Consider the following 24,339-nt stretch of genomic DNA (forward strand, 5'->3'; position numbering starts at 1 on the left):
TTGTATGAGAAACTCAGTCATGCTGTGACCGCCAGGATCCAGGTCCATCACAGTTCAGGTGGAGCCCGTCCCAATGGAATAGCTCCCTCCTTCCGCAAAACTGGGGCCAGTTTCCAATGAATTCAAACCCACTTCTCCCACACCAATCCTTGAGCCATGGATTTAACTCTCTAATCTTCTTAACCCTGTGCTAATTTGCATGTGGCTCAAGTAGTAATCCAGAGATTACCACCTTTATTGGTTCTGCTTTTTAATTTAGTCCCTAGCTGCTGAAATTCCCTCAGCAGAACCTCTTCCCTCATTCTACATATGTCATTGATTACCCATGTGGACCACAACACCTGGATCTTGAAAGCAAGGATGAGGATTTTAAAATAGATGAATAGTTAGATGCTGAACTGTCAGCTGGTATAGATCAGCAGTGGCAAGAGTAATGGGCTTGGCATGAGTTCAAGTACCAACGAAGTTTTGAGATTTGAAGTGATTTTCAGGTGGGTCATGAAGGAGGAGATGGAGATGCAGGAAAAAAGGTGGAAATCCAGAGCAGGAAGCAAGACAACTGAAGCTATAACTGCTGTTTGAGGGTTAGTGGGAATTATCTGAGACTGTAGGAACTTAATTTAACGAAGTAAAAATTGCTAATGCATGAAAAAGAAGCATATGGGATTCTAGAAATTCTGGAGTCCCTCACCGGGCCAGTCAGCAGACTTAATATTTCCAATTGATGCCTTTTCATGAGTTGCCATATGTTTTTGTTTTTATTATTAATGTCCGAATGAAAGGATACAAATTTTGTTTTTATCATTTTCTGCTTTACCTTTCCTGTTCCATTTCATGTTCTAAGTACAGCAAATCCTTCATCTGCATTCAACATTACTGTATATATTCTTTCTATTTCCGGACAACTGGAAAATTTTTCAACTCAAAGCTGGTTTTAACATTTGTCAAAAATAATCAGATTTTTGGGATTAGTTTAGTCAAAACTTGTAGAGAATGACCTATTTTTAACACTATAATCAAGAAAACAAATATTAACTTTGTGGGTCACGACCGAAAGTGTAGCATCTTCCAACCCAATTAACGTGTTAAACAGGTAACTCAAGTTAATGCTCGGGGTTTTGCCCTCTCTCTAGCTTGTTTTTTTTCATATCTCACTTTAATTTTGTAATATCCCATTTATTGAAATATGTGGAAAGTAAGCTCATTGGAATTCTTATTTCATACATCTTCAAAATGGTCCTATTTCTTCCTTGTGTGGTAACTATCACTTTCATTCATTCGATTCAAGATTTTCTGCACATGACCCCTGAGGTGATATTTTCCAGTAGTGCAGTGTTCATGCTTTGTCAACCTTTTGTAATCTAGTCAGTTTTTAACAGTAAAGTGAAGACAAGATAATGTTGCGTAATTTCATGTGAAGTAGCGAGCGTGATGGGATGATTTGCATTCAAGCTATCTAGATTGGACATTGTCTAGACTTATATACTAAGAGACTGAAGCTGTAACTCCTGTTTGTATTCACTGGATCAGAAGGAGCCAATATTCTTGTCTGAAATTACAGCTGTGTTAAATTTTAAAGCACAGCCAAAAGTGTGTTTTTTTTTCCTTTGCAATCTATGGTAAATTCAATTTCAATTGGCACAAGATGGTCAGATCTTCAAGTTAAAGCTTTTTTTGAAGTACTTGAGTTTTTGTTTGCAGAGCAGTTGTCTTTGAATTGAGATCAGTTACCCCTCTTAATAGGAATCTGGGCCAAAAGTTGTACTGGGGGTGGGTGGGGAGTGATGGCAGGTAGCTGTAGTATAGTTATTTATATTTTTGAGGAATCAGTTGTCATTTGATGGATTGATAATCAAAGGGGCAGCAGTATGTTGAGTAAACCTGAAATTCCTGTGAACAAAAATAAATTAAGCAATTTTTCAGTGGCATGCCTGATTTCATAGAAGATCATGAAACAAGGGGCGAGAACATTTAACTGACAAAGGATTACTGATGGAACCTGGTAGGCCAATCATTGGTACAATTTTTTTTCTTGGTGGCGTCTTCACCAACTAATCTATACACAATAAATCCGAGGACTCTATGTAAGATATTTGCACAAGCTGCCTGGGTACAATTTTAGTTATAGACATTAGAAAGTACAAATAATATGTTAAAACCCAACTAGGCTACAATTTTGGATGGATATCAGTGTGGCTTCAGCTGCTTCTGGCAGTTTAAGTAAATTAATTTGAACCCGGGATTACTATTTTTAACAAAGGTATGTGATATGTATATGTTGCTTTGAACTCTTCTGTTATTCAAATTTCAGTGTATTAGACTGGGAGCTTTGTACTACTGCTTACAAGCTTTGACTATGAAGCAAAGTTCTTAAATTGTTTTAAAAAAACGAAGCAATTATTCTTGTCCCCTAAAAAGGACTTTTGAGAGAGTTAAAATGTCCTTAATGTGACGAGGGTAAAAGATGAGCTATTCATAAAAGGGGCTGAATGGCCATCACCTGCTTTTATATTCTTTGTTCTAAGGTGCAGCCTATTGGAAAATCAGTAGCTTTTGAAAGCTAGAAAATGTTAGTGGCTAATTTGTGTGCTGTGAAGTTGTGCCATTTAAGGGGGAAATTGTGGTCCAAAATCTAGATCTTTCCTGTTTTGTGAACAGTATTTAAACTCATTTGCAGCCCAGTAAGAACAGACGAGGCCTTTCTTGAACTAGGTTAGTTCCTTGCCTCACACAAACTAGCACTCAATGTGCCAAGTAACTGCTGAGTTGATGTGAACACTTCTGTACATATTAGGATTTAAACCGACTACCTCCCAACGTGGAAGCGAGACGACTGGCACTGAGCCAAGGCTGAAATTTTATAATTGTGGTGTTAAGCCTGCAGAGCTAAAATACACCTTAAAAAAAATGTTACACTTCACTTCGCTTGTTCCGTGGAATGGTGGTTGGTGTGATGCCAATCATTTCTCCTGCTTATGAAGGTCAATGCAGATTGTTTGAATGTTGATGGGGGGGGGAGATCAATAGAAATACTTGGATTATGCTGGTGCTTTTACCATTGGATGACAGCATCACTGATAGGTAAGGAATTAAATTTCATTTCATATGAATTAGAAGATGGATTTGAGAGTTTGTTCTTGTTTGAGGTACTTAGCTTTGCTTATCATTGCAGTTAAAAGATCCTTGCCTGCTTTTGGTTGTAATTTTTAATTAAGTTCCAAAAAGCTCTGCCACCCAGGCATTTAGTTCACAGCCCCACTGACCAAGTCTACCGTAAGGAATTAAAAGAATCCTAAGTCTCAAATCCAAGAAAAGCTTATGGAATCAACAAGAAATAAAAGTCTAGTCATGGTGGAATTATGTTTAATGGAAGTTTGTTGGTTGCCCGGTCAGAACTGGAACTTCCTTCCATTGCTATAAAGCAAGTGGCCAGCTATGGATTAGGCCTGGATGGTGAAGCTCCATGCCAGAGTTCTTGTTTCTTTATATCACAGAAGACCCAGGGAGTTGAAGTGTTCTGCTGCTGCTGATTCCTCAGGGTCAATTGTCTGCTCCTCTAACTCCTCTCTCTTTTGCAAAGCCTTCTGTGCACCCACCCAAAACTGCATCTGTTGTTACTAAACAGCATACCAACCAATTCCTTCACTGGACAACTCCAGGCTAATAGAATGCCCATGCACAAATTCCTGAAGGTAATTGCTTTATGGTGTCGAGAGCTCAAAATTGACAATCCTAGAATTTTGGGGAAATGGGTGGGAGTATCACTTCAGTGGTGTGTGATTCAATAACTAAAGGTGAAGAGTCATGATGATTGTGTAGTAAAGCTAGTGACACCGTGCAGCCAAGCTGCCACAGTACCTATTTATAATTTATACAGAAGCCTGTCATCCTTTGATGAGTAAATGGGTCAAATACTAAAGCATATAATTGTTCCTTTCCAAAATGAGCAACGAGAGTTCTATTTTCCGGTTGGAGCAATATAAAATCTCTTTTTTTTTAATTTTGCACAGAACATTTATTATTTTGTGTTTATGTCATTCTGTGACATGCACTTGAAGTTTGTTGACTGTTGACTAGTCATGATCTGGCACCTCTGGGGTAAGGCTGGCAGAAGTTTCTGATGGTTGCTGTGGAAACCTCATTCTTTTTCTCAAAATGGTTCTTTAGAATAGAGTTGTTTATTGAGACTGGGTTTTCAGATTTGCCATTTTTATTCTGATTGCTGAAAGCAGAAATACAGTGTACATCTGTGTTAGTGCTGAAAGGGAACTGTGTATGAACCGCTTCAGTATATTCATTGCACTGACATTGACAGTGTGGTAGACAAGGCTTTACAGTACCAAGTGTGAATTAGAACTTGATATGAATCGTCAAGCTGTTCATTTGCCTCACTTAAAATAAAAGTTTTGGAACGTTGCAAACAGTAGTTATTTGTAAGTTGGAGTATTGAGGTGAAGGTTTATAGGGAGCACAGATGTTCAAGCATATCCCCATGACACAATTAGAGCTTGCTTTAATTATAATTTTGTGCCTTCATTTTGTAGTCTCTTGTAGAAGATACCAGCAATGCCCAAAATCCCAAATTAAATCCTTAAGAATAATCATTGCATTCATAGTGTCATAGAAAAGAACAGCACAGGAAGTCCAGCTAGTCCATTTAAACAGCCTGGTCCCATCGAGCTGCACCCGGACCATTGCCATCCATACCCCTCCTATCCATATACCTATCCAAACTTTGCTTAAACTTGAAATTGAGCTGGCATGCGGCATGCACCATGAGACCATAAGATAGGAGTGAATTTAGCCATTTTGGCCCATTAAGCCTGCTCCACCATTTCATCACAGCTGATCCAATTTAACTTTCAGCCCCAATCTCCTGCCTTCTCCCGTTATTCCTTCATGCCCTGACCAATGAAGAATCTATCAACCTCTGCCTTACATAAGACTTGGCCCCCACAGTTTCCTGTAGCAAAGACTTCCAAAGATTCACCACCTCCTGACTAAAGAAATTTCTCAGTTCCTTCCTAAAAGCCCCTCTATTCTGAGGCTGTGTTCTCTGGTCTTGGACTGTCCCACTATGGGAAACATCCTCTCCTCAGCCACACTATCAAGGCCTTTCACTATTCAATAGGCTTCAATGAACTTACCTCTCACTCTTCTGAATTCTATTAAATACAAGCCCACAGCTATCAGACACTCTTCATATGACAAGCCATTAAATCCTGGAATTATTTTCTTCAACCTTCTTTGAACCTTCTCCAGTTTCAGCACATCCTTTCAAAGATAAGGGGTGCAAACCTGCTCACAATACTCCAAGAGAGGCTTCACCAGTGCTTTATAAAGTTTCAGCAATACATCCTTTGATTTTATATTCGAGTCTTCTTGAAATGAATGCCAATATTGCATTTGCCTTCTTCACCACAGATTCAACCTGCAAGTTAACCTTTTGGGAATCCTGCACCAGGACTCCCAAATCACTTTGCATCTCGATTTCTTATTTACTCTCCATTTAGAAAATAGTCAACCCCATCATTTCTTCTACCAATGCGCATACCTGTACACTTCCTGACACTGTACTTCATCTGCCATTTCTTTGCCCATGCTCCTAATCTGTCTAAGTCCTTCTGTCGCCTCTTACTTTCTTAAAAATGCCTGCCCCTCCACCCATCTTCATATTGTTTGCAAATTTTGCAACAAAGCCATCAGTTCCATCATCCAAATCATTGACATATAACGTAAAAAGAATGGGTTCTAACAAAGACCACTGTGGAGCACCACGGGTCACGGGCAGCCAGTTAGAAAAGGCTTCTTTTATTCCCACTCTTTGCCTCCTGCTAATCAACCACAGCTGTATCTTAGAAGGTAGGCCGTTTACTGCGTTCATGGACCACAAACCGTTGACCTTCGCGTTCACGAAGGTGTCCGATCCCTGGTCGGCTCGCCAGCAGCGACGTCTGTCCTACATCTCTGAGTACAGGACGGACATCCAGCATGTCTCGGGAAAGATGGACCGACTCAAACCAGCCCATGTGGACTTGGCGCAGCCAGTCGAAGTTCAGGCACCGTGGCGCAGAGGCAGACCTCCCAAACAGAGGCTGATCCAGACTGCGGACATTGGGGGGTGTATCGCTGGTTCTTGGGAGGGGTGGGGGTTATGTGGCAACCCACTTTCTGCGCAGGCGAACCGGCTCACAAATAGCCAGCGCGCGGGGGAGACTTTGGTAACGCACCTCTGATGTCATTTCCATCCAGAGAGGCCAGGCGCCGGGGATTAAATGCCAGCGCCGCAAAGTTTGAATAAACTAGTCTCGAAACAACTTACCGACTGCGTATCGTTATTTCAGCGCTGTGTGTAGCATGTCGCTACAAGATGAACTTAAGCACTCTACATCAGTCTGTACTGTGGAAAAGAGCAGCTGTTTGCCAAAGGAAAGTGAGTGTCACTGCTATTGCAAAAGAAAAAGTGCTAGGCAAACGCAAAGGTCTTAAGATGGACAAGTCACCTGGAGCAGATGGACTATATCTCAGAGTCCTGAAAAGGGTTGCTGAAGCGATAACAGATGCATTGGTCATGATCTTTCAAGAAGCACTTGATTCTGGTATGGTTCCCGAGCAAATGTCATTTCACTCTTTAAGAAGTGAGGAAGAAAAAGGAGAGGAAATTATAGCCCAGTTAGCTTAGTCTCAGTGGTTGGGAAGAGTCTGTTATTACGGATGAAGTTTCGAGGTACCTGGACACTAATGATGTTGCTTGACAGATCTGTTAGAGTTTTTCAAGGAAGTAATAAGCAGGGCAGTCAAAGAGGCAGTGGATGTCATTTACTTAGATTTACAGAAGGTATTTGATAAGGTACCTCATATGTGACTGCTTAAAGAGATAAATCCTATGGTATTACAGGAAATATACTGGCATGGGTAGAGGAATGGATGACAGGCAAGAGGCAGTGAGTGGGAATAAAGGGGGGCTTTTCTGATTGGCTGCTAGTAATTAGTGGTGTTCCTCAGGGATCAGTATTGGGACTGCTACTTTTTACATTGGTTGTCAATGATTTAGATAGTGACTTTGTGGTAAAGGTTGCAGATGATATGAAGATAGGTTAAAGGGGTAGGTCATGATGAGGAAACAATGCAATTGGAGCAGGACTTAGAAAAATTGGAAGAATGGAGCAAAAATATGGCAGGTGGAATATGATGTTGGGAAATGTATAATAATATGAGCAATAGTGCAGACTATTATCTAAATGGAGAGAAAATTCAAACATCAGAGTTGTAAAGGGACTTGGGAGTCCTTGTGCAAGACTCCCAGAAGGTTAATTCACAGTTTGGTCTATGGTAAAGAAGGGAAATGCAACGTTGGCATTTATTTCATGGGGAATTGAACATAAAAACAAGGAGATAATGATGAGGCTTTATAAGACACTAATCAGGTTGCACTTGGAGTTTAGTCAGCTGTTTTGGGCCCCTTATCTCAGAAAGGATGTATTGTCATTGGAGAGTGTCGAGGGGAGATTCACAAGGATGATTCCAGGAATGAAGGGGGTAACATATGAGGAGCGTTTGGCAGCTTTTGACTTGTGCTCACTGGAATTTAGAAGAATGTGGGGATCTCATTGAAACCTACCGAATGTTGAAAGGACTATATAAGGTGGATTTGGAGAGGATGTTTCCTCTGATGGGGTATCCAGAATCAGAGGACGTAGCCTCAAAATGGAAGGGCAACCTTTTAGAACACAAGTGAGAAGAATTTTTTTAAGCCAGAGAGTGGTGAATCTGTGCAATGGTCTGCCACAGACTGTGGTGGAGGCCAGCTTGTGGGTATATTTCAAGCAGAAGTTGATAGATTCTTGTTTGGTCGGGGCATCAAGGGATATGGTGAGAGGGCACGTCTATGGGGTAGAATAGGATCTGGGATCAGCCATGATGAAATAGAGGAATTGACCTGTTGGGTTAAATGGCCTAATTCTGCTCCACTGTTTATGGTTTTATGGATATTGGTCCTCCTTGAGTTCAGGTGTAACCCATCGTGTTTGTACAGGTAGTATGTTACCCAGGAGAATTCTCAATAATCCAGAAATCTGAAACCCTTCCCCCTCATCAACTCCTAAACCACGCAGTCATCTGCCAAATCATCCTATGCTTACCCTCACTGGTGTATAATTAGCACTTCCTTAATGCGAAAGGTATAAATGGGGCAGATTTTGTTAGGTGTGTCCAGGAAGGATTCACTGAATGTGAACGGGCCAACTAGAGAGGAGGCCACACTGGATCAAGTACTAGAAAATGAGCCTGGTCAGTTGTTGCATGTCTCGGTAAGCAAGCATTTCATAACTCCCTGAAGTTGAACATAGCCATAGACAAAGTTTGGAGCAGATGGAATGGGAAAGTATTTAATTGGAGGAGGGCTAATTGAGGGTTTAGGCACGAATTTAGGAGCATAAATTGGTAGCTGATATTTTTAGGGAAATGCACAGAGGAAATTGGAGGTTGGAGCACTTGCATGGCATTTTGGTTGTCCCATTGAGACAGGTAAGAAGGAGGAAACATGGTAGACAGGTGAAACTTTTAGTCAATTAAGGATGCATACTTAAGGTTTAGAAAGCAAAGATCAATCGGGAGATCTTTAGTGATACTTTGTTCAAGTGTGCACCAGTGAGAGACCTTGATGAATGTGAGGTCAGTGAAGAACAGACTAATAAGCTGGAGCATATTGAGGTTATAAAAGAGACCCTGTTAGAGCTTTTCAAGAATGTTAGAATAGTTAAGTCCCTAGGATGGAAAGGATATACCCTAGGTTACTATGGGAAGCAAGGGAAGAGATTATTGGAGCATCGAAGATAATTTTTGTCTGGCGACAGGAGTAGTGCCAGGTGATTAAAGAATGGCAGGTGTTGTTCCTTTGTTGAAAAAAGGTAACAGATAACCCTGGGAATTGTAAACAAAAGCAAAAATATTGAAGAGGTTCTTTTGGACAGGATTGATGAGCATTTGGAGAAATATTGTCATATTATTGATAGTCAGCAATGCTTTGTGAGATGGAGTTCATGCCTGATTGACTTTATTGATGAAGTGACAAAACAAATGGATGGCAAGGTAGAACAGTGAATGTGGTATAAATAGATTTTAATAAGGTATTTGACAAGGTTCACCATGGAAGGCACATCCAGAAAGTCAAGAGTCATGAAATCCATGGATTCAAACCTGGCAGGCCCACAAAAGGCAGAGGATGCTCAGAGTTGGAGCATACTGGGTGAAGAGTGGTGTTCCACAGGGATCTGTTCTGGGACCATCTGCACTTGGTGATTTCTATAAATGACTTAGAAGAGGAAATGAAATGGTGGATTAGTAAATTTGCAGATGACATAAAGGTTGTGGTATTGTGGATGGTGAAGAAGTTTGTCATAGATTACAATGGGACAAAGACCGGATGCAGAGCTGGGTTAAGAAGTGGCAGTTGGCACTCAATCCGGAAATGTGTGAAGCAATAGACTTTGGAAGTTTGAACTTGACAACAGAATTAAGGGTAAACGGTGAAAAATTTAAGTGAACATGAAGGGAAACTTCTTCACTCATAGGGTTGTGAGAGTATGGAACATGCTGCCAGCGCAACTTATGGGGAAGTTTGGATAGGTACGTGGATAGCAGCGGTATAGAGGGCTCTGGTCTGGGTGCAGGGCAATGGGAGTAGGCAGTCTAAATGTTTCTGCATAGTCTAAATGGGCCAAGGGGCCTGTTTCTGTCTGTGCATTTCTATGTCTCTGTCAAGGACCAGATGTTACCATGCAGTGGGTGGGTAACAAGGTGTTGAGAAGTGTTTTGCCATTCATTAGTTTGAGGATTGAGTTCACGAGCCATGAGGTAATGTAGCATCTGTATAAAACTCTGCTTCGAACATACAGTAGTGTTCGGTTTTGGTCAGCTCATTATAGGGGGAATGGGCAAGCATTAGAGAGGGTGCAGAGGAGATTAACCAGGATGCAGCCTGGACTAGAGAACATGTCCTATCAGAAAAGGTTGAGTGACCTAGGGCTTTTGTTCATTGGAGCAAAGGAGGATGAGAGGCAATTTAAGAGTATAAAGAGGCATAGATAGAGTAAGCAGTCAGTGCCTTTTTATCCAGCGTGGCAATAACTAATACCAGAGGTCATCTTTTTCAGCTGAGGATTTTTAGGAGGTGTGTCAGAGGCAGGTTTGTTTGACACAGAGAGTGGTAAGTACCTGGAACACGGTGCTGGGGTTGGTGATAGAACTTGATACACCAGGAACATGCTGATACATTAGAGACTCTGAAAGAGGCACATGGATGAAAGAGAAATAGAGGGTTTTCAGCTGTGTAGGAGGGTAAGATTAGTAAAGGAAGGATAGCAAAACATTGTGGGCAGAAGGGTCTGTTCTGTGCCTTATGTTATCCATGTTTATATTTACTGTATATTTATATTGTATAAATATGTTACCAATACATACGGTTGAAACTGGTCAGAATAGATGATGAATATGTGGCACAAGACATAGTCATAAATTTGAAATTTTAACAATAGTAGATGTAAATCAGGAAATTGAAAGATTATAACATCTAAACTTAGTGTATTGCGAAAACGAATTATTATTGTCAATGTTTCTATTTCTTTCTCCCTGGTTTGTCTACACCGATTCTTTTGTGTTCCTCTTCAGATTGCAGAACCAGAGGACAATTCAATGCACTGTCACACCATTTCCGTGGCAAACGCTCACCGAAGTACAGTTTCCAAGATGAATCGCCAGCAAAGGAGATGAGAAGTCCAGCACATTCCAGGTTCATTTTACTTGAAACTGGATTGTGATACATAATCTAACAGTTTGCACATGTGGATATTTTTGGAAACTGAAGATAACTTATTAAATGCTTTACAAATTTCAGCACAAAGCTAAGATTAGTAAAATATCTGAATACCCAAGCTTTGATTAAAAATATTTTCCCTACAATCGCTAAAGAACCAAAATTTTAAGCCATCAACATCCTTGTATTTTGAGGAATCTAGAAGAAAACTTTCAAAATAGTTTTTGATAACTATTTTTATCAATATATAATTGTAAAATCAGCACCATCGATTGCCCATTCTGTCTCTTTAGAGATGACTTTCCTGTGAGCTGTTGCTTTGCATAACAGTCATGAGGTACAGTGTGCAAAGAGGCCCTTCAGCCACAAAGTCCACTCCAGCCATCAAACACACATTTACACTAATCCTACACTATCCCATTTCATGGTCATGAGATCAAGTGGGCTTATTGCATTCTCTCATCACCTGCAATTGACAGAGTGCTGGTGACTTATTCCTCTGGGCTTGGATAGGAGCATAACTAGGCAATACTCATTGAAGTCTCCAACCCAGAGAAAATAGGTTTCCATGTTGCCTTCAATGATCAAGATAGAGGAGACAGCTGTATCAGTTGCACAAAGTTGATTGGTGAAAATCAGTTGGAAGGTTCATTGCTGGTGTATACACCTGGTGAGGACAAACTCTCACAAGGATGTTGGGAAAGATCAGGGGAAGGTGCTATTTCAATGACCAGAGACAGTATAATGGGTGGAATAGCTTTTCTCCTGTTGTTCAATCCCTGTTCCCTTTAAAGGAATCTTTTCCAACAAAATCCAACTTAGAATACCCCATCAGTAATGTAAATATTACAGCATGATTATGGACTGGTGATCTCTTCACATTCTTATGAATCAAGCAACAAGAATTTGAAAATATCACTACTTAGCTCAAGGCAAGTTCAGAGATACATGCAGCAATGGATCATATTAGCTTGGCCCTATACAAACCTAAGCTAATTTATGTTATCTTTCATTGTTTCTTCATATGGTCATGAAGTGCAGAAACAGATCTTCCACTGAACAACAATCACCCATTTACTTTAATCTCATTTCACTCTCCACATAGTCCCCTCAACTCCATCCAGATTCTGTACCCATTTACACTTCAGGGTAATTTACAGTAGATGGTTAGCTTAACCCATCTGTGTGTCTTCACAATGTGGGAGAGAACCAGAACAATGGTAAACTGAGAGTCACAGGGAAGATATGCAAATTCCACATAGACCTAACCTGGGTCACTGGACGTGTGAGGTCCTCAACATTATTAGATGTCCCACTGCTGCCCAGCAATTAGATGCATCAGTGGGGAACTTGGGATCTTTCTCACAAGATAAATCAAGGTTGCCAAATGGCTTCTTTCTTGCTTGTTCGTCTTTTGAATCCTTGTCTCTTAATTGTAGAAATCAATTTATTAATAAATTACCAGTGTCTATAAAAAGTATGCACTTCCCTTGTAAGTTTTCATATCTTATTGTTTTATAACATTGAATCGCAGTGGACTTAATTTGGCTTTTTTGACATTGATTTAACAGAAATGCTTGTGTCAAAGTGAAAACAGATATATACAAAGTGATCATAAATTAATTGCAAACATAAAATGCAAAATAATTGATTGCACCCCCTTTAATATGACACACCAAATCATCACTGATATAGTCAATTGGTTTTAAATGTCATATAATTAGGTATGGAGGAGCTGTCAGGTGTAGGTTTTTTACTCAGAGAGTGGTGAGTGTGTTGAATGGGCTGCCGACAGCATTGGAGGAGGCGGAAACGATAGGGTCTTTTAAGAGACTCCTAGATGGATACATGGAGCTTAGAAAATTGGAGGGCTAAGGGTAAGGCTAGGTAGTTCTAAAGTAAGGACACGTTTGGCACAGCTTTGTGGGCCGAAGGGCCTGTATTGTGCGGTGGGTTTTCTATGTTTCTATAATTAGTTAAATAGGGATCACCTGTGTGCAGACAAGGTGCTTCGATTGATTGTAGTAGGAATACACCTGTATCCAACTGATCCAACTTCAGGTGAGTCAGTATCCAGGCAAAAATTACACCATAAAGACAAAAGAACACTCCAAGGCAACTCGACAGAAAAGTTATTGAAAGGCACAAGTCGGGAGATGGATACGAGAAAATTTCCAAGTCACTGAATATCCCTTGGAGTACAGTTAAGTCAATCATCAAGAAATGGAAAGAATATGGCATAGGTGTATAAAGCAGTCTATTCTCAAAAACAAAGTGATCATGCAAGAAAGGGGATGAGTGAGGGAGGCCACCAAGAGACCTATGACGACTCTGGAAGAGTTACAAGCTTCAGTGGCTGAGATGGGAGAGACTGTGCATACAACAACTGTTGCCTGGGTGTTTCAGCAGGCACAGCTGTATGGGAGAGTGGCAAAGAGAAAGCCACTGTTGAAAAAAACTGACAAGAAATCTCAGCTACAGTTGCCAGAAGGTATGGGAAAGACTGTGAAGTCAACTGGAAGACGTTTGTATGGTCTGATGATACCAAAATTGAGCTTTTTGGCCATCAGATTGAACACTATGTTTGGCATAAGCCAAACACCAAACATCATCAAAAATACACAATCCCTACCATGAAGTATGGTGATGGCTGCATCGTGCGGTGGGGATGGTTCACTGCAGCAGGCCCCAGAAGGTAGAGGAGAAAATGAATGCAGCAATATACAGGGAAATCCTAGAGGAAAACCTGATGCAGTCTACAAGAGAACTGCACCTGGGGAGATTTGTTTTCTAGCAAGGCAATGACCCCAAGCATAAAGCCAAAGCGACACAGGAATGGCTTTAAGACAACAGAAAATAATGTCCTGGAGTGACCAAGTCAAAGTCCAGACCTCAATCCAATTGAGAATTTGTGGCTGGACTTCAAAACGGCTGTTCCCATGCAATCCCAATGCAATCTGATAGAGCTTGAGCAGGTTTGTAAAGAAGAATGGGGAAAAATTATAGTGTCCAGATAGGTTTATGCAAAGCTGATCGAGACCTATCCACACAGACTCAAGGCTGTAATTGCTGCCAAAGGTACATCTACTAAATTCTGACTTGAAGGGAGTGAATAGTTCTGCAGTCAACTATTTATGTTTTGTACTGTAGAGATGCTTTCACTTTGAAATGAAAGTCTTTTTCTGTTGATCAGTGTCAAAAAAGCCAAAATATATCCAGTTTGATTCAATGTTATAAAACAATAAAATATGAGAATTTCCAAGAGGGGTGAATACTTTTTATAGGCACTAAATGTTTTAAAATTGGCACAAAAGCTTTCTATTTATATCTGATTTTACTAATGTCATTTTCCTTTTAAAAATATCCTTTCAGTTCTCTGAATGTGTTTCATGCTGACAATCAAACTTTGATGTTGAATGCCACTTCTGTAAAAGCTGATGACAGTACAAATGATTTTCACCATTTTATGACTGACGTACAGAAGACCATTACGGCTCTTCAAAATCAGGTGTGGAGAGGTTTATTGGTTTAAAAAAAAGAGAAATGTGTTGGGACTTATGCATTGATAGGTCAGGTTGTAGTATGCTAATAGGTGGTTTGTCGATCCAGGTATGCTGTGTTCAAAGGAACTTAATGTTAGCTTGGGACTGGAATAATAGCCTGGGGCAATGGTTGGCAAATCGGTGTTTGGGTGGTGATGTTCTTTTGGGGTGTGGTGTTGGGGTAAGAGGGAGTGGATTTCTCCTGGAGATTGGAATGGAGGTTGGATGCTTGATAGAAAGACATTGATATATAGACTAAGGAGGTAGGTAGTGAAGTAGGCAATTGAACTATTACTGATACTGAACTCCTCTATGCTCATTCATGCATTACCGGATCAGTTAGGTTGAAAATTGCAAAGAAACTAAATCAATATTTTTGTGAACCTATTGCTGTCTTGCAGCTCTCTGCACTGTACTACTCTCGCAAGATGCAACTTTGGCAGCGTAGGTTGATCGGTGGTGGGTGGAGATCTCCTTTGGCTTCAGTTGTGCCAATCAATGACTTGCTTTGTGTCTTTCCGTAGATTAAAAAACTTGAAGCTCGTCTCAATAAATCTAGTTGCACTGATGGAAAAGCAAGAGAACGATCCAACAATGAGACATGGAAAGAGGACACATGCACCACCTGCAAATGCAAGGTAAGATCGCAAATCTTTGAGGCAGCGTCAGTTCCTTTTAAACCAGTTGAATCTGTGGGCCTGCTTGTCATAGCTCCGTACGTAAACTCTGTGCATTGTAATTGTATTTGGTTAAGATGTGAAGAAACTGCATTGAAACTCTCTATAAAATTACATGGCATTGGAGAAGACCATTTAAAGCCACTGCATTTTTAAAAAATCTAATGAGAATAATTCAACTTTCAGGCTCTTGGTCTTTAAGTTTGTCATTTAGGATCTCTGATTTATCTTTTTGGACTGTGAGTCTTTCTGTTTCTTTTACTCTGGTGAGAACCAGACACAAGAGGCTGCAAATCTATATCAAGGCACACAAAGTGATGGAGGAACTCAGCAGGTCAGGCAGCATCTATGGAGTGAAATGGACAGTTGTCATTTCAAGCCAAGACATTTCATCAAGACCTGACCAGCTAAGTTCCTCCAGCATTCTGTATATGCTGGTTAAAGCCTGTTTTTTATTTGACGACCCTGTTACAAGTTGTCTAAAGGCTGTGTGTATCTTTCTTAAGAGAAATGGGTCCTTCTTAAATGCCTTGTCTGGACTTCTAACAATATTATATCTGCCCCTTAGGTACACCTGGTTCTTGAGAAAGCAACCCCATCTTTCTTTACAACTTCTCTAATTCTGGCAACATCCCCATGAGTTTGTACTGCACCTACCTTAGTGCCAGCTTGTTCCTGTCCCACTGAACTCAGCTGTATTCCTCGACTCAGATTTATTTCCCCCTGGTTCAGTCCCTTCCTACTTACTTCTGTTACACTTCACATGCTCTGGATCTTTTCAATCATTTCATATTCTCTGGCCCAGAGCATCTTATTTTCACAATGGACGTCCAGTCCCTATACAACACTGACCCCACCAGGAAGGCCTCAAAACTCTCAGTTTCTTTCTGGACACCAGTTCCCCTCCGCCACCACTCTCCTCCATCTAGCAAAACTTGTCCTCACTCTCATAATTTCTCCTTTGGCTTGTCCCAATTCCTTCAAACCAAAGGTGTAGCCATGGACACTTGCATGGATCCCAGCTATGCCCATCTGTTTGCCAGCTACATGGAACAGTTAATGTTCCAAGCCTACACTGGTGTCACTCCCCCAGTTTTCCTGCGCTGCATCATGCATTGGTGCTGCTTCCTGCACCCATGTCAAAATTGTCGATTTCTTCAGCTTTGCTTCCAACTTCCACCCTGCCCTCAAATCTACCCTGTTTATTTCCAATACCTGTCTCCCCTTTCTCGATCTCTGTCTCTGTTTCTAAGGGCAGCTTATCCACTGATATCTCTTACAGACCCATTGACTCTCACAGCTCCCTGGACGATAATTCGTTCCCCCCTTGTAAAAATCCATCCCCTTCTCTCAATTCTTGGGTCTCCACCACATCTGCTCTCAGGATGAGGTTTTTCATTCCAGAACAAAGGAGATGTTCTCCCCCTTCAAAGAAAGGGGCTTCCCTTCCTCTTCTATCAGCGCTTCCCTCAACTGCATCTCTTCCATTTTGCGCATGTCTGCCCTCAGCTCATCTTCATGCCACCCTACCAGGAATAGGGTTCTTCTTGTCCTCACCACCCCACCAACCTCTGTGTCCGGCACATAATTCTTCGTAACTTTTGTCATCTATGCAACTTCCAGTCTCTGTGCAACTCCCTTGTCCATTCATCCCTCCTTACTGATCTCCCTCCTGGACTTATCCTTGCAAGTAGAAAAAGTGCTACACCTCCTCTGTCACTGCCATTCAGGGCCCAAAACAGTCCTTCCAGTTGAGGCAACACTTCACCTGTGTGTCCTTTGGGGTTATCTATTGTATCCAGTGTTCCCAGTGTGGCCACTTGAATATCAGTGAGACCTGACATAGATTGGGAGATCAAGCACCTACACCTACGCTTCATTTGCCAGAAAAAGCGTGATCTCCCAGTGGCCACCCATTTTTATTCCACTTCCCTTTCCCATTCTGGCATGTCCATCCATGGCCTCCTCTACTGTCGCAATGAGGTCCGACTCAGGTTGGAGGAGCAACACCTTGTATTCCATCTGGGTAGCTTCTGACTTGATGGTGTGATCATTGACTTTTCGAACTTCTGGAAATGCCCCCCCCCCCCCCCCCCAGCTTTCTCCGTTCCCCACCCCCTTTTGCCTTTCTCACCGTATCTTCTTGCCCGCCCATCTACCATTTGATTTTCCCCTTCTCCAGCCCTGTGTCTCTTTCACCAATCATCTTCACAACTCTTAACTTCACCTCTCCCCCCAGCTTCACCTTGTCCCTCCCCTCACCCCCACCCACTAACTCTGACTCCTCATCCTTTCTTCTCCAGTCCTGCTGAAGGGTCTCTACTCAGTGTTGATTGCACTCTTTTCCATAGATGCTGCCTGCCCTACTGAGTTCCTCCAGCATTTTGTGTGTGTGATTTGGATTTTCAGCATCTGCAGATTTTCTCTTGTTAGTACCATCCTGTCCATTCTGTGATGACTTCACACGTATCAGTATTGTAGCTGTGGACAAATGCCTAATAGCATGACTCCTGATTGTATGCCTTGCCTTAGCAACCTTATCTACCTGCTCTGCTGCTATGGACTTCTACTCCAAGATCTCCCTCCTTTTCTAAACTATTCCTCAAACCACACTTTCCTCTCTACGTACATTAGCTTGCATTTCTCCAAAAGGTGTTCCACCCAATTAGTTGGTTGAATGCTCCTTGAAATCTGCAGCTTTCTACACTTCTATCAATTATGGCTAAAGGAAAAGGCTGTGGGCCCTGACAACAATCCAGCATTAGATCAGCTGTTTGAGTGGTGTTGCAACAAAAACCTTGCAGTCAACATCAATAGTACCAAGAAATTGATTGTGGACTTCAGGAAGGGGTAGTTGAGGGAGCTCACTCCAGTCCTCATCGAGGGATCAGCACTGGAAATGGTAAGCAGTTTCATTTCCTTGTGTCAATATCTCTGAAGACCTATCCTTGGCCCAACATATTGATGCAAGTTCAAAGAAAGCACGACAGCAGCTGTATTTCAATAGGATTTTGAGGAGGCTTAGTATGTCACCAAAGAGCCCCACAAATTTTGACAGATGTACCGTGGAGAACATTCTAACTGATTGCATCACTGTCAGGTATGGAGAAAACTGCAGAACTTTGTAAACTCAACCAGCTCCATCATGGGCATTCTCCTCCTCAGCATTGAAGCCATCTCGAAAAAGCAATTCCTCAAAAATGAGGCATTCATCATTTAGGACCCCCATCACTCAGAATATGAAGACACACACACAACGTTCCAGGATCAGCTTCCTCCCTACCGCCATGTTTTCTAAATGCGCTGTGAACCCATGAGTGCACTATTATTGTGTACTGGATTGTACTGCTGCAGCAAAACAGTAAATTTCACAACATATGCCAGTGATAATAAACCTGATTCTGATAGAATTGAAGATTTGTGTTTCAGAGCTTGTTGCCCCTTATCCAGTTGGTTTCAGTGCAGCCATAATGTTGACATCTACCCAACATTGTGAAAAATTGCCCAGTTATGTCCTGTCTGCAAGAAGTAGAACAAATTCATTCCACCAAATCCTGCCACATTTGTTAACTCTCGGTCATCTGTAAGGTACAGTTGGGGACAGTCATTATGCAGTCCAGTGGCACGTAGCAACAACTTGCTCACGTAAACTCATTTTGGGTTCTGCCAAAGTCTCGCAGCTCCTAACCTCATTCCAGCTGTGGTCCAAGCATAGACAAAAGAGCTGAATTCCAGAGGTGAAGTGAGAGTAACTTGTGCAGATTGTGCCATGCCCAGCCTCGACTGCACTCCATATTCCAGTGTAGCTTGACACCATTCGAGACAATGTAGCCTGCTTGATCCACAACCATTCACTCATTCCACTACCAATGTGCTCTCTAGCAGCAGTTTGTACCAAATACTGGAAACACAGCAGCAACTCACCAAAACTCCATAGACAGCACCTTCCAAACCCAGAGCCTCCATCAGCTGAAAGGACATTGGCAGCAAACATCACCACCTGGAAGTTGTCCTCCAAGGCGCACAGGACCCTTTATTTTTTTAGGAAACAGATCACCGTCACTGTATCAAAATAATGGAACTCCTTTCTTAACAGCCTTGTGGGTATACCCATATCGTAAGTACTCAGTGGTTCAAGAAGCAAGCTCACCACCATCTTCTGAAAGTCAATTAAAGATGGGCTGTTAAATACTGCTCAACCTGCAAAGCCCACGTCCCTTGAATGGGAAAAATGTAAACTTCTTTATTGCATTCCCAATATTAAATGAAATCATCGATGTATACTGAAAATAATAAATAAAATATTCTGGCATTATCTGGAAATTTAGCTCAGAATGCAGGATTCCTTTGGCTTTCCAGATTTCCATTTGAACCTCTATGCTAGTCTCTTAGGTGTATGTGTGTTATTTTTATCCATTTAAGTAATATTTTCATTATTCATTCTTCCTTCCAAAGTTCACATTTTCCCACATTGTAAGTGGTCCATTTGCCAACTTTTTGTCCACTCACTTAAACTTTTAATATCTCTGTAAATTCATTTCATGCCAGCTTGCCTTGTCACTTAATTCTGTCTCATCCACATTATGTTAGCCTCCTCCTTTTCAATAATAGGAAGAGATCTATCAGGAATTGGAAGGGTAAGTTGTTTTTATACACAGTGGTTGATAACTGGAGCACTTTGCTGGAGGAGATAGAATTAGATGCAATTATTATGCTTAAGAAACATTTGGACAGACACTTATGTAACACTCACCCAACAGGCTGGTATATGTCTAGGGGAAAATGAGATCCAGCCACACACCGCCCCCACCTCCTGTATGCGCAGGGACTGTGGGAATCAAGTTTATGCCTCGCGCCCGCACACAGTATCAAATTCCCACCAGATACCGTTATGAAATACACTTTAAAGATGTTACTAAAACAAACAGTACTAGGCAATACAATATATATGAAAGAAAAGAAAAAGCACTAAAACTCTATTATTGTAGGTGGACAAAAATGTTGGCATGGACATAGCGGGCCAAAGGATCTGTTTCTATGTTACAGTATCCATGGTGAAGAAATATCTGTTGTATGACTACCTTATTCCTCTTTATGTACTTAAAAACTAAGCATAAGAGTTTCTTTGTACTTTGACCAAGCAGCTTGTTTCTCCTTCTTGACTTCTCATTTTGTACTTAATTGAAGGATGCAAGATTCTAACTTTATCCCAGTTTTTGGGCCTACCACAGATTATTTCCACCTCAGTTTAATCCCTTTCTCATTTGACCGAATGACCGACCACATTTTTGTCATTCCTTTGTACTTTGTTTACCAGTATGGGACTTGCTTTATTTCTTTTCAAGAAAGGAATAGTTTCCACCTTTTTAAAGACGTTATTAGATCGTCTTACTGTTGAACATTAACATGATGAAGTGTAAAGTTGTTCAGAAATACTCACTTGTCATCAGCCACAGGTTATGGTCTGCTTGGTATTTAGTTCTGAGAAGAAAGCAGTAAGTGGCTAATTGGTATAGGGTAGGTTGCAATGCTTGATTTAACTCGTACTTGAAACAAACGAGTTTTCTGTTACATTTTTCAGGAGGGACAGCTTACCTGCTTTGTTGAAACATGTCCACCAGTCAGTTGTGTTAATCCTGTACAGATGGAGGGAGTTTGCTGTCCAGTATGCACAAAACAAGTCTTGAGACAAGATGTGAAATCCTAAATACCCACTGCAGAACTGAAGGAGATGTATGGTCTTTTATATTCTCCAATGAGTTGTGATGTCTGGACGTCAGTGTGAATACTGTGTGCTTTCAAAACTACCCATGAGTATCCAGTCAAAAATGGAAAGAAAACATCAATTTGAAGAAATCCCAAGAAATATTAAACAAGAATATTTGAATGCATGCTTTATGTTAACTGGTTATAAATCAGTTACGTAGTTAAACATTATATGTGCATGTATCGTGTATGTACTGTCAAAGAGAACCACAATGCAAAAGTATTGAAAGGGAAGTAGTTTTTTAAATCTATGACAGGGTGATTTCAATTTGCCTTGCCATGTTTTCTTAGTAAGAAGCTTCTCAGGTTTGAAATGCCAAAATGAAAGTGGTGCTATGTGTATCATCTTGTATATGATATTATAGTGAATAGCAGGAGCTAACATACCATAACATTTCCAGACTCCTTTATTTGCTTAAAAGCAAAATCTATCTCAAAAACTCCTCTAGTTCCACATACATATGTTCAAATGTCTTTGCTTTTTGAATGAGTGTGAAAAATAGTTTGAGGATGAACAAAAACACTAAAGCAGTGTTTTTTTTATAAATATATATATTATTTTTTACTCTGTTATAGAGTCCCAGGAGTTTAATGTGCTAGAAATCCTAAAGTCTTCCACCCTGCCAAGGTGTTGAGACTTGCAGGCTGTTCTTTTAGTTACTGTGGCTCTGCTTGGAAATAATGTGAAGATGTATTTGTACTTAGCGGACATTTGGTACATAAGATGCCTACTAATATGCAGGTTGGTGTACATACTACATTAAAAAAGTGTCGTTTTTCACTAATTGGCACTATGTCAGCATTCTCACACAATGGGGAAGAGTTTTTTTTTATCAATCTAGATTAGAACACAAAGTTTTTTTTGAAATTTTTTGTGGCCTGGCTACTGAATTTTCAGCTCTAACCATTACACCTTAGATTTATGGCATTTTGCACTTCCTGATTTTTTTTTTTTGGATACCTTTATGAACCGGTAGTTTTTTTACATTGTTGGAATTTGTTACTGTACACAGGCATAAGAATTGGGGGAGAAGGGGTGGGAGGTCAAGATTTTAAAAGGGTTTCTTACTCCCTGATTATTCATCAAAAAGCTGTGCTAACTGATGGAAACAGTATTAAATACCATCGGACATTTCTAATCATTGTTTCTTTATTGTTGGGAAGAAATATTATTTATTTACTCAGTCATCTGTGAATCGGTGACTTTGATTCATCAATGAAGGATATGTAAAAAATTTAAAAGGAACAATTAGTCATACCTCAACCTTTTCATTCAAGGTGCTAATTCATTCAAAAGCAACATTAAGTTACTTTAAAAGAAAATGTAGCCATATTTGCAAACTGCCAAAATGTGTCATAAATTTATTAACATAGACCCCCTTTTTAAGTTATTTTAATACCCAAAAGATCTGGGGTGGAAAAAAAATTAGTGCTTCACAGCAGCAACAAAATCTCATTTTTTTAAAAAAGTATTTCTAGATGAAAGCATACCAGATATTTACAGGACAAGTTAATTTTTATGACTTCAATGTTGAGGTAACCTTTTCCCAGAGCTGCTTGGGCATAAAGGAACAATGTTGTATTGTGGAGAACATTAGCTGTTATTTCTGCTCAGAAGTTATGCATGGGTTTCATTTCTGTTTGGAAATCGGGTGTATTTTTGTTTTGGGAACATGCAAAGAGCTGGTGAAAGCTTCACAATGCTAGTGCTTCTCCAGTGTTGTATGATTTTTTTTTTGCGGGCTATGTTACAGATTAATGAATTGTTCTGTTTAAACAGTGCAAGGCAATTCTGCTGCTTTGATATTATATTTCCTTTCTCCTAACAGCAGTGCTGATTAGTTTTTATACTGAATGTTGTCCATGTTGAATTTGTTGACACTGTCCTGATGCTGATAGTCTTAATAGCCATAGTAGTTTAATGAGACAGAACAGGAGAACAGCCTATGCTCTTTACATAGCATAAAATAATAAATTTACCAAAGAGATGTTTGCACTGTGTAATACTTTTGTACAAACCAAATTAAACAGACCACAATATCTGAAATATGTAGTGTCATTTTCATAATGCCATTCAGTTACTCGTGGCTTCATCAAAGGTGTTGGTGGAATAATTCACTTCTTAATTAGCAGATAGTATTAGCAGTCTGACTTTTTCCATTCATAACAGCATAGTTTGGAGGAAGCATTCTCTATCGTCCTCTCAAGAAGATCTGGAAGGTCGTGACAGAAGCTCAAGTCATATGAGTTAGATTGCACTGAAGGCAGGCCTGAGCTTCTAAAATGTAATAAAAGAAATTGCTATTGCCAGACATTGGTGACTGCACACTGCAGTGCAGAGACAAGGTAAATGCTTGAAGTCTAGTTCATCCCTGCATTTTGCATTGAACCTGAGAGTGTTGTAGGATGTCGTGTGTTAGTACCTGAACTACTCCATATCAGGACCCACAGTTAACTCCAACTAAACCTTGTGCTTCTAAAGCAATCCTACTCATAGTGGAATGCAATTGCTGATCAGTATGAGAAAATTTAAGTGGGTTGTTCCTTAATAGCAATGTCCCTAATTTACATAGACTAATTTAAAAACTGTTAAATATTGCTAATTGTTTTAATTGCTTTTCATCAGGTTTTCAATTATTCTGACCATGGGAGCAATTTGTTCAGAGTGGAAAAAGACTTTTAACAGGATGAGTAGTTAGGAGTAAGTCTTTAACAGTAAGGCTGTTAGGAGAGTCCATGGACAAAGCCTTAGTTTCTGCTCTGCAGTGCCAGGAAGATGTTAGGAGTTACAGTGACAAATGTAAGGAATGAGTCTGATCCCCAGGACAATATAACTGACTGATTTCCAACTTATTGGAAAAGCAGTGTCACAGTTAGATAGGATGGTGAAGGTACTATTTGGCACATAGTCTTTCATCAGTCGGGGCACTGAGTATAGGAGTGGGGAAGTTGTTGCCTGGACTTGAGAACTCAAGTTACAAGGAGAGGTTTTGTACACTAAGACTTTATTCCCAGGAATATTGAAGATTGAGGGGTGGCCAGACAGAGGTACTATATATGAAGTCATAATGGACATAGACAAGGTAAACCCATTAACCTATATTATTTTTTTGGAGAAGAGTAGAGTAATAGAGCAATACAGCATAGAATCAGGCCCTTTGGTCCATCTGGTCCATGCTGAACTATTAATCTGCTGAGTTCCACTGAACTGCACCCGATCCATGGCCCTCCCTACCCCTCCGAACCATGTAGCTACCCAGATTTCTCTTAGATATTGAAACTGATGCACCACTTCCACTGACAGCTCATTCCACACTCACCATCCTCTGAGTAGAGTTCTCCCTCATGTCCCTTTAAAGGTTTTATCTTTTATGTTTAATTTCTGACCTCTCGTTTTAATCCCACCCAAGCTCAAAGCGGAAAAAAATCCAATTTGCACTTATCTATATTCCTCATGATTTTGTACACATCTATCATACCTTCCTTCATTCTGCTTTCTTGGGAATAATTCCTAACCTTTTGAACTTTTCTCTATAATTCA

The 24,339-nt window shown here is 40.5% G+C and overlaps 1 protein-coding gene across 4 annotated transcripts in view; it reads left to right on the forward strand.

Moving 5' to 3' along the window:
* LOC132400715 (peroxidasin homolog) overlaps positions 1–22,784 on the forward strand; it is a 243,350-nt gene extending 220,566 nt beyond the window's left edge. For 3 of the 4 annotated variants that reach the window (XM_059981994.1, XM_059981995.1, XM_059981997.1), the window contains 4 exons: positions 10,669–10,789; positions 14,186–14,321; positions 14,880–14,993; positions 20,614–22,784. In XM_059981994.1, coding sequence (XP_059837977.1) covers positions 10,669–10,789; positions 14,186–14,321; positions 14,880–14,993; positions 20,614–20,739 — 497 coding nt within the window. In that variant the 3' untranslated portion in view covers positions 20,740–22,784. Of the gene's footprint in view, positions 1–10,668; positions 10,790–14,185; positions 14,322–14,879; positions 14,994–20,613 lie in introns of those variants that run through there. The other variant, XM_059981996.1, reaches the window with a different exon arrangement.
* The last annotated feature ends 1,555 nt before the right edge of the window (positions 22,785–24,339 follow it).

The sequence above is a fragment of the Hypanus sabinus genome, chromosome 10 (assembly GCF_030144855.1).
Source record: "Hypanus sabinus isolate sHypSab1 chromosome 10, sHypSab1.hap1, whole genome shotgun sequence".
Classification (NCBI taxonomy): Eukaryota; Metazoa; Chordata; class Chondrichthyes; order Myliobatiformes; family Dasyatidae; genus Hypanus; species Hypanus sabinus.